We start from the raw sequence: 18973 nt of genomic DNA, 5'->3' as shown, positions 1-18973 counted from the left end.
TACCATGGCCACGGTGAAAGCGCAGACTGCAAAGGGGGAGAAAGCTGCAAGGGAGGAGCAAGTCAGCACCATTGGCCAGCAGCAGCGAAGTCAGGATTCTAGTCTTGATCCGCGCCGTGTTTACCTGTTGCTCCTGTGCTCCGGGGATGTAGGCGCTCCTTTCAAATCACCTTCACCCTTCCCCAAGGTTACAAGCACAGAACACAGGCAGGCAGCCACAGGAACACTCAAGTAACTCAAGGATGGGAACATTCCTATCTTAGAGGCTTGACTGATTCTGAAGACGACCAAGTAGCGGGTCAGTATAGCGGCACTTCCATTTTGTTTCAGCCCAAACCACAGCAAAGGAGAACGTGTGCTTAGAGGCATGGATATGACAAACTTTTAATTTTAAAATCTGTGTTGACCAGCATCAGCACCCGGCAGGTTTGATTCTACACTTGATACCATCTCCACAAGATTGTACATGATTATGCCGGGCTGTAATTAAGGCTAAAAAAAACTCAAAAGTCAGGTCCCCAGTCCCAGTTAGAGTCCCAGAGAAGCTCCAGGTCACAGCAACCCTGGGCTAGTTTCCCAGGGACCCTTGGACATCTTTAAGTGCTACAGCCTGTGGGAGGTCACTGGTCTCAAGCTTTGCTTCTCACATGGAGAGACTGACTACGAGGTAGATGAGATTCCAGGTCCACCCAGCAGCAGAGGGGCAGGCCCCAGAGCAGAGTCCGCTTGTATTGACGCTGAGCTGAGGAACGGACTTGAAGCACCATGTCCTAAGACAGGAAGGACTACTGCTACTCTGTGCCTGTGACATTGGCTCCTCACCCAGCAGGACATTTCTGGTCCCCCATGCTGACCCACCTGACTCCCACTGGTCCCTATGAAGGTAGATGGAGAGACCCAACAGGACTGTTGACAGTAAGCCACACAGCAATTTCTCAAGTGACCCCATAGCCTTCAATGGTCTCTGTCCCACAGCTGCTCAGCAGGAGGCCAGCTTCCCATTCAGGCCTTTGTCCCTGGGAATCTGTTCAGATGCCTTGCCCCCTCAGAGCATTATAGATTCATGGTCACACCAGCCTAAGAGGAGACACATGCTCGTTTTTTGTTTTAGAATATACAGAAATATGCTCTCTAAAGTTAATCAGTTTCTCTGAATTGTGTACAATGGTTTGGTATCTCTGAAAAAAGTGTGAAAAGAATCTTGTTAAACTTGAGCTTACAGATACGCATGAACCTGTGCTAGTCTGGGTGCATGTCAGGATGCGACAGCTCCCAGCACGGTTATCAGGGGACAGGAAGGCAGAGGTCAGAGAGGCCCTGGGCAGAGAATGCCACTGAGAACCTTGGATATTTCTGGTGAATTCTATGCTGCGGGCTGCCCGACTCTTCCAGAGCCTGGAAAGAACTGAACACTCCTATATTTAAGGTTCAAATGACTCAATGCCGAGTTCAAGGAGCAGCACCACCGAAAGCTGAGGCGCAGCTCTGAGCCTAGCAGAGAGCGGGAACAACAGCGCGGCAGGGCCGCTGTGCTTGGTCAGCCTGCTTACCCGGGCAGAGGTGCTCACTGGGGCCTGGGAGTGAGAAGGGACAAGGTCGTGAGCAGCTGACCTTGGGTGGCCTTGGGCATCCGGATGGAGTGAAAGGCAAATGCACCGTGAGAACCCATACACAGGACCCCATATCACCAGAACACAGACAAACACCAGCTTCCCACTTACATCAAACAAATACAGCATCAGAAATACACGTTGGTTAGAACACTGCTAGCACGGCACGTACAGAAACAGCTCACTGTCACTCCCTACAAGTACATACTCCACTTACAGCTTTAGTTTTTAAAACAAATAAAAAAATCACTAAAAACATCTATGCCATAGAGATGTATTCAAAAGTATGTACACCTGTTAGTCCAAGGGCACAAGTACCTGGACCCAGTGTAAGCACCATCAGAGGGCCTGCGACGGCAGCTCAGACAAAAATTAAACAAACAGTACTTTCTGAGGCCTGGGACTAGCTCAGGATACACTTTAAGCATCTGTCCAGACAGGCTTGTCCTCCAGGGCCCTTTCTCAGATAGCACCAAGTCACCTGGTTACACAGAAGCGTGTTTTGCGTTGCTGTATAGAGCTGGAATACTCCCATCGCAAGACACAGGAAACGTAATTAAATGCTTCACAGAGCTTTAAAATAGTGTTCAAATGTTTTTTGCACTTCCATTTTTAAATGTGACACTCTTTAACAACAATGACAAACTACTTTATGACGGCATTCCTCCACCCTAAGAAATGCGCAGGGTAAGCGCTACGCCTAACGGTTCTCTGCTTACTACTGGGTGAAATTCACGGGAGCCACCGGACAGTGAGGCCTCGCGTCCAGTGGCCATAGCTGCCTGCCAACAGCAATTTTAATGTCGGTGCAGAACTGGCCCGTGTGCCGTCCCGAGGAGAGAGATCAGAGCAGACCGCTGGGGAGGTTGCTGGTCTGCCAGCGCAGGCAGGTCGTCTTCGAGTGCTTGTAGAGGTGGCTGGACTGACTGAACCTTTTGCCGCACTTGAGGCAGGCGTACGGCTTCTCTCCCGTGTGCACTCGGATGTGCTTCTTGCAGTCCGTCAGAGTCAGGAAGGTTTTACAGCAGATTTTGCAGGCATACTTTCGAGCTCCCTCCACAACCAAGACATTGTGCTCCGATAAGGCTTTCTTGCACTTCGACAAGACGTCAGCAGACGCCCTGGTCAACTGCGGAGGGCCAGGCTGGGAAGAGTGGCCGTTTTCAAAGGAGCTGGCCCCGTTCATCATTAGCTGGGAACTGGCTGAGTTTTCAGAGATCTGTGAGCTCCTGACCGAAGTTACAACTGGCATTTTTGGAGCTATTCGTCGGTAGTATGGAAAGTTACTGGCTCCTCCTCTTGGGGAACCCATCATGGCTCTGGAGAAGGAAGAGTGGAGACCCAAGCCAGACCTGGGAAAGTCCAGCCCAAATTGCTCTCCCTGGTAGCCTGAGGTCTGCACACAGGGCAGGCCCATCACCTCCTGCACAGGCCTGACGAAGTGGGAGTCTGCGGGCTCACTGAACGGGTTCTCTACATGGGCACCAGGGGCAGAGGAAGGCCCACCTGCTGGCCCCGCCTCTGGACTCAACAAGTAAGGGGCCTCGCCCTCGAGCCTACAGTCACTGGTGGTGTTTGGGAGGTTGTCGTCGGTGCTCTGACTTGCGCTGAAGTTACTCCCCCTGCTCTTACTGAGAAAATTAGAAATACTGAAAGAAGTCTTATGTTCGAGATTATTTGTGACTTCCAAGATGTGGATGTCCCCAACCCTGTCAGTGCTCGACTGGGGATCTGAGAAGCTCCGGTCGCTGCTTTCGGGGCTGAGGTCTATCTTCTCGGCACTGACGACCACTCCTTCCACCTCCACGGACTCGCTGCCCTCGGCTTGGGAGGTGACGTCACTCACCTCATCCTGCGGCTCGGGAGAGCTGAGGGGCTCGGACTTCACCACCACTCTCATGTGCTCCTTCTCCCCGAGGCCAACCTCAGGATTTTCACACTGGAAACCGCCTTTCTCGGCTACAGCTTCTTGTTCAAAACTAGTCTCAACCTGAGTGGCACGGGGGGCCATGTTGCCAGCACTGCCGTCGGACTGGCTGGGCACTTGGGCATCTTCTTGAGCACCAAAAGGCCGGTCAAACATCATGGCGCTGTCGTCCTGGTTGTCAGCCATGCCACCGGGTTTGGGATTATCCACAATCTTCAGAGAATCCGGTGAGAAGAATTCCTCTCGGGAATGAACTGCTGAAGGCCCGCTCTCTGGGGTAACATCTGCAATGGCAGATTCATCCATGGAGGACCGGAGGCGCTGCCGGGCCCGTTCCTCTGCGGACGGTTTGCGCTTGTGAAGGCGTCTCATGGGGAAGGGTGTGCGCTGGTCCAGGCTGCCGCGCATGGACGAGCTCATGGGGGCCGACGGCTCCTCAACACTCTGGCTGGAACTGAGAGCCGAGCTCACAATGCTCAGGCCCAGCTGCTGCAGCATGAAAGAGCGTTGCATGCGGACACTCTGCTCCTGAACGCGCTCGCTGGGGGGAGACATGGGGAGCGTCCGCGTTGTCAGGTAATGCTTACACGCCTTGACAACAGAGTTCAAGTGCAGGTGAGAGGCTGCCAGTAAGACATCCATCACGTTGCTCTCCCCTAGCATGAGGGTGGAGGTATACATCATGTCCATCAGGGCAGCGAAGGCTTCCGCCGTCACCACCTCACTGTCTAGCTGGATCATGTTCATGGTTTGATCCCCTTCGGCCACTGAGAACAGTGCTCGGAAATGCGTACTGCATGCTGCCAGCACGGAGCGGTGGGCTTTGAAGTGCCTGTTCCCCACTACAATGACACAGTCACACAGCTGCCCGTGAAGTCTCTGGTAGTTCAGCTGCTGAAAGATCTGCTCAAAGTGACCAGGAAAATCCATTGTCCTAGAGAAGACACAAAGGAAAAAAGTGTTAAGACCTAACAAAGCTTAACCCAGAACCAGAACATCGATGCACTAGGAGTGTTAGCCAGGCCATGGTGGCACAAGCCTTTAATACCAGCACTCAGAGCTCTGAGTTCAAAGACAACCTGATCTACAAAGTGAGTCTAAGACAGCCAGGGCTACACAGAGAAACCTCGTCTCAGAAAGAGGGGGGTGGGCTGACAAGAAGATTCAGCCAGTTAATATGCCTGATGAGTTCCATCCTACATGGAGGAAGAGGAGAACCAACTCCCAAAAGCTGTGCTGTGACCACTACACACCCACCAGGGGACACAGACATATGTACTCACACAAGTAAGTGCGATTTGAAACAATTATAAAGAATGGCCGGCCACACTTGGAGCTTGTAAAATTGTGATGTCTGATAGCGGGCCACCATATAAGACCTTGTCAACCAAGGAGCAAAAGTCAGTTTTAGCTCAAGCTCTGGATCCATTAGCCCTTCATGTAATTTATAACACTGAGGTCTCTGTTAGAAAATCCCCAGTGAAATTGTTAGCATTCAGCATTCCCTAGAACAGTGAGTCCCAGCAGCCTTAGCAACCTTAGCGAAAAGGGCAAATCCACAGCAGAGAAGATTACTAGCTATAGACAGGAGCAGACTGCAAACTTCCCTCCCACACCCTTACTGCAGGCCTGAAGCCAGCACCAAAGACGCTGTCTTGGAGGGGTTGGGTGTTTTGTTTTTTAAGGTATAAAGCAGGGCTGGAGAGATGCCTCAGCAGTTAAGAACACTGACTGCTCTTCCAGAGGTCCCCAGTTCAATTCCCAGCACCTACAATGTGACTTGCAGCCTCTGTAACTCCAGTTCCAGGGGTAACTGATGACCTCTTTTGGCCTCTTTGGCTACTGCACACACGGTACAAAGACAGATGTAGAGGTAAACACTCATTTGCATGAAATAAAAATAAAAGCTAAAATACAAAACCAGGGTACAGTGGTTAATAATGAACTGGAGCTGGGATGGGGGACCCCAGTGTGTGACAAAAACATCCAGTTCAGTTGTGCCCTAGTGTCATGACTTACAAACTTACCACAAGCGCATGTACTGCAGGACAAAATGTTTTACAGGAATGCCTTATAATGCAAAAAAGCAAGCGATTGTACCTTAAAAGTGATAGAAAATAATAGAAAAGGAAGTGAGGGCACAAATAAGCTTGACCCAAAGCCATGCTTTCGGGAATTACAGGGCACCTTCAGAACTAAGCAAAATGACTGCTTACAATTTCACTTATAGTTGATAAAATTAAGTAACTCTTCCTTTAGATAGCATGTGTTATTAAAAAGTAGGGTTTTTTAAAGATATAGAACAGTAAATTTACTTTAAATTTTAAAATATATTTGAAAGTTTTTACTATAACAAATTCAAAGAGAAAAAGAAGGGCCCACTTGGTCTTTTAGTGCTGAGTCTGGACCTAGTAAATATCTACATCTTGAAATTATTTGAAATGAAAACATGCTTATTTTCATCTAGGGACTTTGTAGCTACCCACTCATTTCAAGTCTACCTCGGACTAGGGTGTGAGCCCTGCCCCCCCCCCCGTAGTAAAAAGACAGGGTCAGTGACCCCAGTGAGGCGCTCCTGTGTTCTCCTAGAGGCCCCACACAGAAACAGTCCATCCAGCGCACAAATCCTGAGACAGACGTGTGCAGAACACTAGCATGTCTAGTACTATAGAGAAAAGGAGCCTCGGGGAGAAAAGTCTAATAGACACCATGGTTAGGAAGACAGGAACAAACACGGGGCTCTTGCTTCTGACAGCCGGGAAAGGGGTGCTAAAGGCCTGCTGGGGAAACTCTTCCAGGGTTGGAGTGCTGAAGCAGACTCTCCAGAGGGCACGGAGAGCAAGGAGTGGAGGAGGAGGTCGGATATGTCTGCAGTCCCTCCTGCAGCACTCTCACTGGGTGTGAGTGGCCAGGCTCTCTGTTCCCGGGGAGACTGGCCTGTGTGTGCAGGGCAACTGGAAAGCCAATAAGCAAACTGTAGGGCAGAACACATTCATCCTCAAAGACAACCCACCCACTCTGCTTCCCACCAGTCAATGTGAAGGAACAGCACACACGGGAAAGGAAAACAAACAACTCTAGGGGACCTGACAGTTTTCTGGACGCCATTGGCGCCAGGCACACGTGATGCACAGAGACATACATTCTCATAACACATAAGATGGAATAATAATTGATGATAGCTGAGTACCCAATAAACAGAGGAGTGTCGGGGAATGTTTGGAACAAACGTGATTTTGGGGGAAACTGAGGTCAAAACAAAGCACCTATGATCAATATCCTCAGATAAGACAGCACATCCATGAAATAAAAGTATTTTTCTTTTTTAAAAAGCGATCTGTCTTATGTGTAAGGATGTTTTGTCTACATGCATATCTGTGAACTGTAGGCGTGCCTGGTGCTTGTGGAGGCAGAAGTCACTGGTGCCTGGACTGAAGTTGTAGCCGGAAGTGAGCTGCATATGGGCTCTGGGCACTGAGCCCGGATCTTCTCGAAGACCAGCTAGTGCTCTTACCCACTTAATGCCGGTGGAGGCCAGTGATTGTGACCCTAGCACTAGGGAACCTGAATCAGGCATTCTGAGACAAAGCTCGCCTGTGGGGGAGGGGAGAGAAGGAAAAGAGGAAAGAAGGGCAGAAGCGGGGAAGGCAGAGAAAGAAAAAGAACTGGAAGTTCAAAATGGCAAAGAATATTAAGTTAATAAAACCAGAAGAAAATGACTGAGGAGAAACAAAATTGAAGAGCAAACAGAAGATTAGCTGATGAAGCCTAACTCTAACCTCAGGAACTCAAAGACAGAAGATGGAGGAGAAAGTGATTCGGGAAATGCCCGGCATGGAAGGCAGGCACTTCCTGCCACTGGGCTCAGTCCGGGGACAGCAATGACGACTGCAAGTTGTCCTCTGGACTGTGTGTGCACAAACACACAGATCACCAAGATTATGAAACCTTACATAAAAAAGAGTGAGTCTGGGAGCAAGAACTGGGAGAAAATTCTCCAATAAAATTATCTCCAACAGAGCTCCGCTCCTAGCCCACTAATCAATTATGGTGATACTAAGGCATTTCAGAGAAGCAGGAACTCTCTACCTCTCCCGGCTCAGAACCTTCCTAAAGGATGTACGGAAGCTAAGAAAACGAAGCCAACCAATAACAAAGGAGCAGTACAGGAAACAAGAGCGCGTGTTAGCCTGGCAGAAGAGAAGACAGGGAGGCGCTGCCGTCACACTACTGAAACCACAGACCCAGAGAACTACGGACAGAGCCCGACAGAGATGGGCCAATGGTGTGGACAACTACACTTAGACCTAGGGCTGTTCACTTTGGATGCCACCCGTGCTGTGTGTAAACCTGACCCTCACATGGACTTGGAAGTCACTGAACCTCTATGTGTTCCTCTTCCACTGTGGCCACATCAAATACATCTTCTGTCTTTTTCTGTATTACTCTTCTCTTTAACTGGCTTGTTGGGGACAAGCGGTCAACTGTTAAGTAATCCTTCTAAGAGGTAATGGAATGGACAGCTCTGATGTAGCTAACGTCAAGGATTGAACAGTTTCACCAATGAAGATGCATCACTGAAAACACAAGGTACGGGGGCAGCCGGCTGCAGAGCTGACTCTGCTCAGAGCATTTGCTGCTCTTCCAGGGGGCCCAAATTCAGTTTCTGCAGCTCACAACTGCCTGAAACTAGCTCCAGAGAATCTGACGTTGTCTGTTGACGACTTAAGACAAGCACGCACACACTCTCACACACACACATTTTAAAGGAAATAAGAGTAAAATGAGGCAGTATTCTGGGAGAGAAGCAGCTGCTCAGTGTATCACACGGTGCTGTTCAAATGCAGACAGTATCTATAGTCCGGACATTAGGAACACTGGTCGTATCTGAGACACTGGGAGGGAGCAATGTGCAGGGAGGCAGGGCAGAGAAACGCTGGGATAAAGGTCTTCCCTGTAAGAACGCCATGTGATAGCCTGTTTCAAAATCACTGAAATTATGTTCAGAAGTCAATGGGGAGAGACAACTCAAATATCTGAAAAGGGCTGCCTCTGAGGAGTAAGACTTTTGGAGGAAGAAGGGCAGACCAAAGGCCCTGCTGGTATTCGGTCTCACAGCTGTGAGCCTGAAGGAGCCACGGGACTAAACCACACACACCCGTGATCACATTCATGCTTCTAGTTCCAGCACTCTTTAGGCAGAAGCAGGAGGCTTCCGCTGAGTTTGAGGAAGCCTGCTCTACATAGGGAATTCCAGGGCAGCCAGAACTACAGAGATCCTGTGTCCACACACACACACACACACACACACACACCCTCTAACCCTAACCCTAACCCCCTTTGTTTTTAACCTTTGCGGACTTTCCAACAGAGAACTCTATCTACATACACACTTCTCCGGTCCCGGAAAGGCAGTCACTGCGATGCCTCTATGTGCACCACCAAGACCAAGAGTGCCAGGCTGTAGCTAGCACATACCACCCCAGACCTGTACCCACTTACCAAGGGCCAAGAGTAAGGATTTGGAGAGAGTAAATAAAATGTAATTACTGGTCCAGAAGTGGTGGCCAGTACTTTAATCTCAGCATTTAGCGAGACAAAGGCAGGTGAATATCTATGAGCTCCAGCCTGATCTACATAGGAAATCCCTGGCTAGCCAAGGCTACACAGTGAGATCCTTTCTCAAAAGACCAAAACCAAAACTAAAGTAAGCCAACAATGTAGTTACTGAGCACAGGTAAGGCGTCCCCGCCACCCAGAGAAAATGGATACACACTGCAGAAAGAACTAAGAGCAGCTATTTGGACAAAAAGGCACACTGTGTGACACATCAACACACTCTGCAGCTTCCACAGCAAGGTTCTGTTTGTCTGTAAGAGGGGGAGGCTGCAAGGGTGAAGGGTAGACATGGAGGGACAGGGGAAAGAGTGGGTTTGGGATGCCTGATATAAAATTCACAAAGAATCAATTTTAAAAAGGGAGGGACGGACTAAGAGAAAGTGTAAATCTGGATCCTATAGACCACAGCAGCAGTGATGTATCAGTCTCCAGACGGACTGGAGTAACAGTTACACTCCAGCCCCGTGCTGGCATATCTGCCCGCCCTTGTGCCAAGTACTATTTTCTAATCTGTGTGTTCCTGTGCGAGACTGATGACAGGAACCCCAGCTCACATGGGATGTCAGAGAGCAACGCTGAGGATTGGTCATCACTTCAACAATGGTGTCTCGTTCCCGACTCAGGCGCCAGGGGATCCCTGTCTCACCTCCCACCGTGCCTCAGGAGTGCTTGTGCATTAGGAAGCTGAGGATCTGAACTCAGGTCTTCCTGTTCGCACAGGGAGCACTTTACACCGGGGCCCTCTCCCCAGCACTAAGTGCTTCCACATTACCCATAATCCTCTGCAGCCTACAGGCAGGAATCACTGCTGCTCAACTAAACTGTATTTCAACCCAAACTTTTTGTTCTGTTCTGGTTTGGCTCGGTTCTTGAGACATGGTTTCTCTGTATAACAGCCCTGGCTGTCCTGGAACTTACTCTGAACCTGCTTCTGCCTACTGAGTGCTGGGATTAAAGAAAGGTTTGTGTCACTACAGCGCATCAGCCCAGACCATGAAAAAGGGACAGTCGGTGCCTTTTCAACAAGCAGCAGTTGTGAGGAAAATTTGCTTACTTTTTCAAATGTCAGTAGAATTTTGAGAAGAAAACACCACTTTTATAAAAGGTCACTCGCTAAAATGTCAAGGGCTATTGCCAACCCCGCTTTCTGCAGAGCACATACAAACCAAAACCGGGATCCCAAGAGCACTGTTTGGAGAAAATTTCCCATGGTCCACAGACTTAAACAGGAGGCCACTGATGAGGCTGAGGTGACCCACAATGAAGGATTAAGTAATAGTGGAAGATAAAACACGGCACACTTTAAAAAGAGAAACTGGGGCCAGGTATGAGAGCACACCTTTCAAATCCCAGCACTCGGAAGCAGAAACAGGCCAATTCCAGGGCCAGAGAGACCCTGTCTCCAAAACCAACAAAAACAAAACCAAAAAGAAGTTTCCCTACATAGCCCAGGCAGGTCTCAAAGCTGTCTTCCCACCTCAGCGTCCCTGAGAACGTACGGCCTGACTGAAGTAGATGAGCTGGAGGTGTAGGTCGACGGTAGAATGCTTCGCGCTCCAGAATCCAGCGTCATCCTTCAGTGAGTCAGTGACGTGTTTTCAGACAGAACTATACTATGGCAAAAGGGGGATTGGCCGATAAACCAAACTCACTCTGGGCATGGTGGTGCTTGCCAGCAATCTCAGCACCTGCACTAAGTCCCTGTGGGCTTGAAGCCAGCGAGTGTTGCGCATGGAGAGCCTGTCATTGTCCCAGAACTGCTAAGAGGCTACAGGGAGATGCTTCTCAGTACTGTCCTGACACTAACTCAACACCCTCTGACGGCTCCCACTCGTATTCTGTGTATGATGTGTCTTGGGCATACACCAGGAGCTTTCACACCAAACCCAGCACAGCACTCCAATTCCTCAAGTTTAAGGTTTAAAATCCAAGAAGAGCGGGAACTGGAATCACTCTGGTAGGAGAGGATGTTCAGGAGCTACTTGAACATCTCAGCATCCCACTCCCAGACAAAGATCCACAGGCAATTAACGACCACAGAGAGAGGGGGAATATCCTTTCCCAGGGCTGACCCTAACTGGTTAGCTAATACAGATGTTCAGACCTTAATACACACACAAACAACAACAAAAGTCTCAGCAGGTTGTATTAATATATTTGTACATCTAAATAATAGTAGTAGTAGTAGTAGTAGTAATAATAAAAGAAAAAGAGGCCATCAGTTTGAGAGACTGAAAAGAAAGGGACAAGGTAGGGGCTTAGTGCCCTTCTAGAAGACCCAGGTTCAATTCCCAGCACCAAAACTAGAACTTCAGTTCCAAGAGACCTGACGCCCTCTACAGGCCTGTGAGGGCACCAGGAATGAACATGATAGACAGATACACACGCAGGGAAAACACCCACGCACATAAAATACCTGTTTGTGTATGTTTTTAAAAAGGGACACACTGTGTGCTTCCACTTGGCTATCAAGTGCTGTTAAACAGACCCCAAAGAAGTTAAACTGTCTTCAAGAATGCTACGATGGGAGAAAGGGCCAACCCTGTGCTATCAGCTAGAAGAGCCACCTGTCTCCCTAGAAAACTTCACAGTACTGACAATTTATACTAACATAGGTGTGTCCCTGTCGTGGTGTCAGCTTCCTGTAAACGGGTAGCACTCTTCAGAAAAGGTGAAAGTAAGAATTTGCCTCAACCATTAATAAGCATTAATTTTAACTAATTTAATTATTCTGCTAATTTAATTATTCTATTTTATTTTATTCTAATTTTATTATTCAACCACTAATTTTATTACTCTGCTTCCCAATTTCTTCAAGAAGCAGTGGTCTCATGAATCTAAATAACCACCCTCCCACGATAACAGCAGCAAGAGAAGCTACATCTGCACTGAAGGTCATCTAGACTATGAAGAAATGGACTGTTCCAAAAAGAGATTTTTGGGCTACTTGAATTAATGCCCGCCCCCCATTTTGAAAAAGATTTATTTATATTTTCTGCATATGATTGTCTTGTCTGCATATGGGCCTGGTACCCTCAGAAGCCAGAGGGGGGCGCTAAATCCCCTGAACTGGAGTTATGAACCAGTATATGCCACCACGTGGGTGCTAGGAACCTAACACAGGCCAGTCCTCTACAAGAGGAGAAAATGCTCCTAGGCACTGAGCTCTCTCTAGTCCCTGCCATCAGTCCCTTTCAATAGGCATCTACTAACAATTTCTGTATCTAACCTAGCATTCTTCTGACTATTAGGTACAACTTGTCATATGAGGGTAGGCATTTGCCACATAAGCCTGAGGCCCCGAGTCCAGTGCCCAGAAGCCACACAAAGGTGGGAAGCCCCAACTCCACAAAGCTGTCCTCTCACCTCCATACATGCATCATGGTACATGCAGCACCTACCCACAATAGACAAATAAAACATCTAGAGTGGTTTTGCTGTTATTTTTAAGACAAGGTCTCACTAAGTAGTTCTGGATGTCTTGAAACTCACTGTGTAGACCCAGGATGGCCTCAAACTCAGATCCACCTCCTGGATGTTGGGATTAAAGGTATGTACCACTATGCCCTCAACTCCTATGTTTTGTCATATTTAACAGCCCTTCGATTTCTACTAACCCCACAGTCAAGAGTGACAAAGATCTAAAGTGTACAGAAGACATGTCCTGCTCTGCTTATGTCCCCACGGGTGTGTAGGATAAATACACTAACTCATGACTTTCTTTTGTTCTGTGACCACAAAGTTCAGCAGGGTATGTTACTCAGGGTAAATAATCTATGCTCACTGCTTTGACTTAGAATAAACCATTTCTTACACTATTCAGAACAACAGCTGTGTTTTACATTGGCACTCATAAAGGTAGAAACAGAGCCATGAGCTAAACCAAACAAGCCTGCAGGTAATCTACGTTTTCACTGTCTCTGAGTACCAGTCGATATTGCAAATGCAAGAGGAAAGAGTAATGAATGACTGTGACTTTCAGCAGCAAGCCAAGAGTATGAATATGGAGGAGGCTTTGATTCATGCTGCCTTTGTCTATAATCCCGACAGCAGACCACACTGGGACTCAAGTGCAAAAGATTTATGCTGCTTGGAGAAGCTGACACCAAGATGCAGAAGAGGAAATCAACTGCAGCCAAGCTAGGGTCCAACTCTATGGCAAATTCAGCCTTGGCCTTTTCTAGCAGCAGAGCTATGAAGTATTTAAAAGGGGGTGGGGTGGGGGCTGGAGAGATGGCTCAGCAGTTAAGAGCATCGACTGCTCTTCCAGAGGACCTGAGTTCAATTCCCAGCACCCACATGGTAGCTCACAACCATCTGTAATGGGATCTGATGCCCTCTTCTAGCCTACAGGCATACAAGCAGGCAGGCCACTGTATACATGAGCTGCAAGGAAGCCAGCCCAGCTGAAGGTCAGCTTTCAGAATCCTTCTAGACTGTAAGCTTGACTTCAAGACGATTTCAGACTCAGCAGCTGTCTGACACTGACAATCACAAATCCTCTAAAACTGTAAGAAATAACTAAATGAAGTTCTGAGGTGAGTATCCCAAATGGCAGGAAAGGCTCTTTGATCTGTCTGTCTGTCTGTCTACTATGTCTTTGGAAGAAACTGCTTCCTATCCTTCTCCCCTTTTGAGACAGTCTCGTGTAGCTACCTCCTCCCCAACAATGACCTCAAACTGTAACCACTCCTGCCTCTACCTCCAGAATGCTGGGATTAAGGTATATACCAGGAATCAAACCTGGGGCTTTGTGGATATGTAAGCATTCTACCAACTGAGGTACATCCAGCCCTTTCCTACCCATTCTTGATCCATGTAGTAAAGGTCACATGCCCAAGGTCCTGACAGCTGATTTAGAGTGGCCTGACCAATTTGATGCTACCACAGAGGACAGTTATAATGACCCAAGCCACACTAGTTAAAGTGTGCTCTATGAACTTTTAATTGATGCTACCCAGATCACAAACTGTGAGGGGGGTTTAAGTCTTGCATTGAGGGTAGCCATTTTTACCAACTGGAGAATGAGACCAAAGCAAGAAAAAGAGGTGTTTAAAGAATACATCCTAGGCTGGAGAGATGGCTCAGTGGTTAGAGCACTGACTGCTCTTCCAGAGATCCTAAGTTCAATTCCCAGCAACCACGTGGTGGCTCACAGCCATCTGTAATGGGATCTGATGCCCTCTTTTGATGCGTCTGACGACAGTTATGGTGTACTTATATATAATAACTAAAAAAAAAAAAAAAAAAAAAGAATATGTGCTGAAGATTTCAAAACCCCAAGATCCAATCATGACTAAAGCTAGCATCACCACAGAACTTCTTAATGTCAGGAGCTGATGAATTCTCCTTTTACCATAACCTATCAATGTGCTTTTTCCACTATTTCACAAAATACATAAGCTTATGTATAAAACGCCTCCGGTCAAAACTCTGCCAGCTATGTCATGACAGATGGCATCCCAACGGTGAGAATAAAGCAAGAGGAAGAGATCACAAGAAGCCAGAGAGCCCAGCATCTTAACATGACTACTCTGGGGACCAAGCTTCCAAAATATCAATCTCTAGGCAATATATTTAAGCCACAACCAGACCACAGTACCTGGCTTATGTTGGCTCTTTGCTATGAAGTCAAAGATGAGGTTCAAATTACACTTCCCAGAAAAATCTAAGAAACAGCTATTTTAAAACTGTTTTGGAGGGAAGCTGGAAAGACGGCTCAGCAATTTAAGATCACAAGCTGCTCCCCCACAGGAGTCCAGTTTGATTCCCAGCACCCTCCTAGCAGCTGACAACCCTTTGTAATTCCAGTTCCAGAAGTCCAGTGTCTCCCCGACCTCCTCCACGGCCTCCTCGGGAACCAGGCACACACATGGTACACAGATACATACGCAGGCAAAACACCCATACAGATAAAATAGAATATTTAAAAATATCTTTCTAAAGCCAGTTGCAATGAAGCACATCTGTAATCTCAACTCTCAGGAAGAGACAGATGGATGGACACCAAGCTTGATGCCAGTGGGCTACAAAGTGAGTTTCAAACCAGTCTGGCCTACACAGCTCAATAACCCCATGAGCAAAACTCACTGGATGAAAAAGGGATTCTTAAATTCCCTTAGTTTGTAGGATATAAAATTTGCTACTCTATGTTCTGGTAGAAGACAACTAGAAATCAAGATCACTGTTACTTAAAACTATTAAGCAACTACAGTCAAAAGGCTTTAAGGGACAGGTGGCTCCGTGGTTAGGAGCGCGTGCTACTCTTAACAGAGGACCTTAGCATGCTCCTAGCATCACACTGGGGAGCTCACAACCACCTGAAACTCCAGCTCCAGGGGACCCCATTCCTTCTTTGAGCCTCAGCAGGACTGCACAGGCATATATACAAATAAAAGGAAATCTTAAAAAGTACGAATAAAAAATAAGAGTTCAATGTGAGCTCTCACCGAGAAGGTAGGAGTTTTACCCAAGTGGCCTGTCTAAAACCTTCCAACAAGGTGGGGAAGGCTCACGTTTCTTAAACAGACTTCAAAAAATGACTCACTATGGGTCTATTTGGCTGGAGGTACAGCAAAGAATCTACCACTTGGTGCCTCTGACCCACAGTTTGCACAGTAGTTATTACCCCAAAAACAGATTTTCAGCAGTGTCTAAAGTATAATGAAGAAAATGCATTAACACCATTTCTCAGGACATTAGTGTGAATACTCAATTTTTAAAGAGATTCATTTATTTATTATATCTGTCCACTGTAGCTGTCTTCAGACACACCAGAAGAGGGCATCAGATCTCATTACAGATGGTTGTGAGCCATCATGTGGTTGCTGGGATTTGAACTCAGGACGTCTGGAAGAGTAGTCAGTGCTCTTAACCACTGAGCCATCTCTCCAGCACCCCCTCCATTTTTTTTTTTAAATTTTAGTGTGAATACTCAAAAAATTGGCCATTTTCTCTATAAACTGGCTTCCTTAATAATGTTCTATTTAGTCCAATAACACATCTGCTATATCTCAGGAGAACAAGCCAGCTAGTAATACACTTAAAAATATTTGATTTATATAGTGGCATACAAGCTTTTCAATAACATATCTAATTCATAAAGAACAGCATACCCACATTCAAATATTATCTACAACCATATCAAGTGAACTCCTGCTGTCTGCCAGTCAAAGTTATGTATAGGATGCATCTTAACAGTCTAAGAGATATATTCAGCTTTTTGAGACAGGGTTCTGTCTGGCCTTGAACTCAAGAGATCTGCCTGCCTCTGCCTCCTTAGTGCTGAGATTAAAGGCTCCTCTTAAATGCCACCAAGGCATTCTTAACATTTTAGAGATGGGCAAAATCCTGTCAGGAAAAGTGTGGAGAGCGGGTGTGGCGGAAGTCCCAAGATCACTTTCCAGGGGATCCGACCTTTTCCCTCCTCAGGCACTGTTCAAAAGTGGTACACACACAAGCAATCCGTACACATGGAATAAAAATAAAGGTGGAAATTAACTAATCAGTTAAAAGTAAAGTAAATGCAGTTCAACATACAATCTCAGCACAGCACTCGACAGACGGAGGCAAGAAGAAGTGAAGGTCATGAGGCCAACACATGAGGCCAATCTGGGCTACATGTGACCCTGTCTCAAAATGGGGAGCAGGGAGAAGGCAAGATGGCTCAGCAGGCAAAAACACTTGATGTGCAAGTGAGCAACCACACAGTTCAGTTCCTGGACTCCACGTAGATGTGGAAGGAACAGATTCCTGACACTTGTCTCACCTACACCTGTTCAACAGTGTGCACAGCTGCACACACACATTTCACTGCGTTTTATTCCCCACAGGGATTTACTTCTTGCTGGGCACCATGGCATAGTCCTATAATTTCAGTACTTACAAGGCAGAGAGGCAGGAGGATGGCAACCAGTCTGAGACCAACCTGACATACAGAGCAAGTTCCAGACTACGCAGAGCTACAGAGAGAGACCTTGTCTCACAGTACGAAGAGAAAGTAAAGGAAGAAATGTTTTATTTTGTTTTATTTTTCTGAGATGAAGATTTCTCTGTGTAGGGTTGGCTGTTTCGGAACTCACTCTGTAGACCAAACTGGCCTTGAACTCAGAGATCTGCCTGCCCCGAGTGCTGGGGTCAAAGGATCACGTCCCCTGGCTGGAGTATTATTTCTGAATGGGGGCTGGGGTGACATTTTCTGACAAAGAAAGCAATGTCTAAGTACTGGGGACAATGATATTTATAGTGCCATTCTGTCCCTCTCTAACTTTTGTCCTCCTGGGTTCCTGTTCTGCAGTTACCCTGGATTCTAGGAATAAATGCAACAGATGAAAACTTGTTTTTAGGAGAGAAATGGAACTAACCCTATCGGGAAAGGTCTCCCAGCCCCAAAAGGGAGCAAATCACCCCAAGACTGGAACAGGGGCTTTTCCTAAAGCAAGAGGGATCTTCCTGTGGGAAGCAGATGCAAATGCTGATGCGGCAGCAGCTGTTCCAGGAACCAGAGCCAGGGAGACCACTGGCCTGATCGGGATTACCTGCTGTCAAGCCTTCAGCCTCTGCCCGGTTCCCTTTCCTACAACATTCCAGGTTGTCAGCCGATGCAAGACAAATGCGAGATGTGAGCTTCCTGAACCTGTCTGCCCTCCCCGAGGTGATCACTGGCCTACTGGGACATGTAGAGGACTTCTGCCCTAAGTAATAGTCTCTTACCAGTAAAAAGGGTAGAGGAGAGAAAAAGTTAATTTCTTATACTGAGTTTGCTTTTAAAGCAGTATGAATCACATACCCCCCCCCCACCCCATAGCTGAGGAATGAACCCAGGGCCTTGAACTGGCTAGGCAATCAATTCCCCAACCCCAAGTCACATAAAATTTACGATGTTCAATATTTGACTGTGCCAAACTGCTTTTAACCTTCTATTCAATAAAGAATATGATATATGTTGTGCTAGGTGTGCTGTGTGTGTGTGTGTGTGTGTGTGTGTGTGTGTGTGTGTGTGTGTGTGTGTTTGGACTTTCTGGGAGGAGGAAACAGCAGGTTTCCCTTCCCTTGTCATCATTCCTTGACCTTTCTTTAGTAGAAACTAAAACAGGAAAACAAAAGGTGAATGCCTTGAAATTTTAGAGGAAGATTTTGTTGAGCTGGCTTTAAATTATGACTGGATAATTAAGATGTACTGAAAAATCAATTATACCATGTTAATATCATATACAGGGGAAAAGAGGAAGCAATTTAATCATTTTAATTTGAAAAGCTGACTATAAAGGATTTGGAAACTCACTTATTGAATATAAAAAGTAACAGATTATCATGTATAATTTCCAAAAAGCACACCACCACTTAATCATTTACTAAAGTTCGAAAAACAAATAGTTTGTTAATTTGCATTTATATAAGGAAGAACCTCACTCCTAATCAGCTCTTCTTAGTAGCCAACTTCCTCAGGAGCATAAAGGCAAATCTGTGAAACTCACTGATTACAATTACAATGAAATAACTGAGGACAGGTCTTTTAATTGCACACATTTTATTAAGTCTAAAATGTCAGTGGTTATAAGCTGGCTTATTTTGTGTAACACAAGAAAAGATGGGAAGAAAATTGCCATTTTTGTTTGTTTTGAGACAGGTCTCCTGTCCCAGCATCCGACGTGCTGGAACTGAAGGTGTAACTCCCACAGAAACATTATCAATTAAGCTGTAAGATGCTTACTTATGTCATCCTATCTTCAAAGAAAGTAAAATTTAATAAAATTAGTTTCAGGGCTGCAGAGATGGCTCAGCAGTTAAAGAGCACTGACTGCTCTCCAAAGGACCC

At 46.7% G+C, this 18973-nt stretch overlaps 1 protein-coding gene across 1 annotated transcript in view; it reads right to left on the bottom strand.

The window, feature by feature from the left end:
- Positions 1–2: 2 nt before the first annotated feature.
- ZBTB5 (zinc finger and BTB domain containing 5) overlaps positions 3–18973 on the bottom strand; it is a 20290-nt gene continuing 1319 nt past the window's right edge. Inside the window, exon 2 of the mRNA XM_080940131.1 lies at positions 3–4471. Coding sequence (XP_080796257.1) covers positions 2455–4467 — 2013 coding nt within the window. The 5' untranslated portion in view covers positions 4468–4471 and the 3' untranslated portion in view covers positions 3–2454. The remainder of the gene's footprint in view (positions 4472–18973) is intronic.

This window comes from Micromys minutus, assembly GCF_963924665.1.
Source record: "Micromys minutus genome assembly, chromosome: 28".
In the NCBI taxonomy this organism is placed as follows: Eukaryota; Metazoa; Chordata; class Mammalia; order Rodentia; family Muridae; genus Micromys; species Micromys minutus.
Note: the sequence above shows the minus strand (reverse complement) of the source record. Positions and strands in the feature narration are given on the sequence as shown.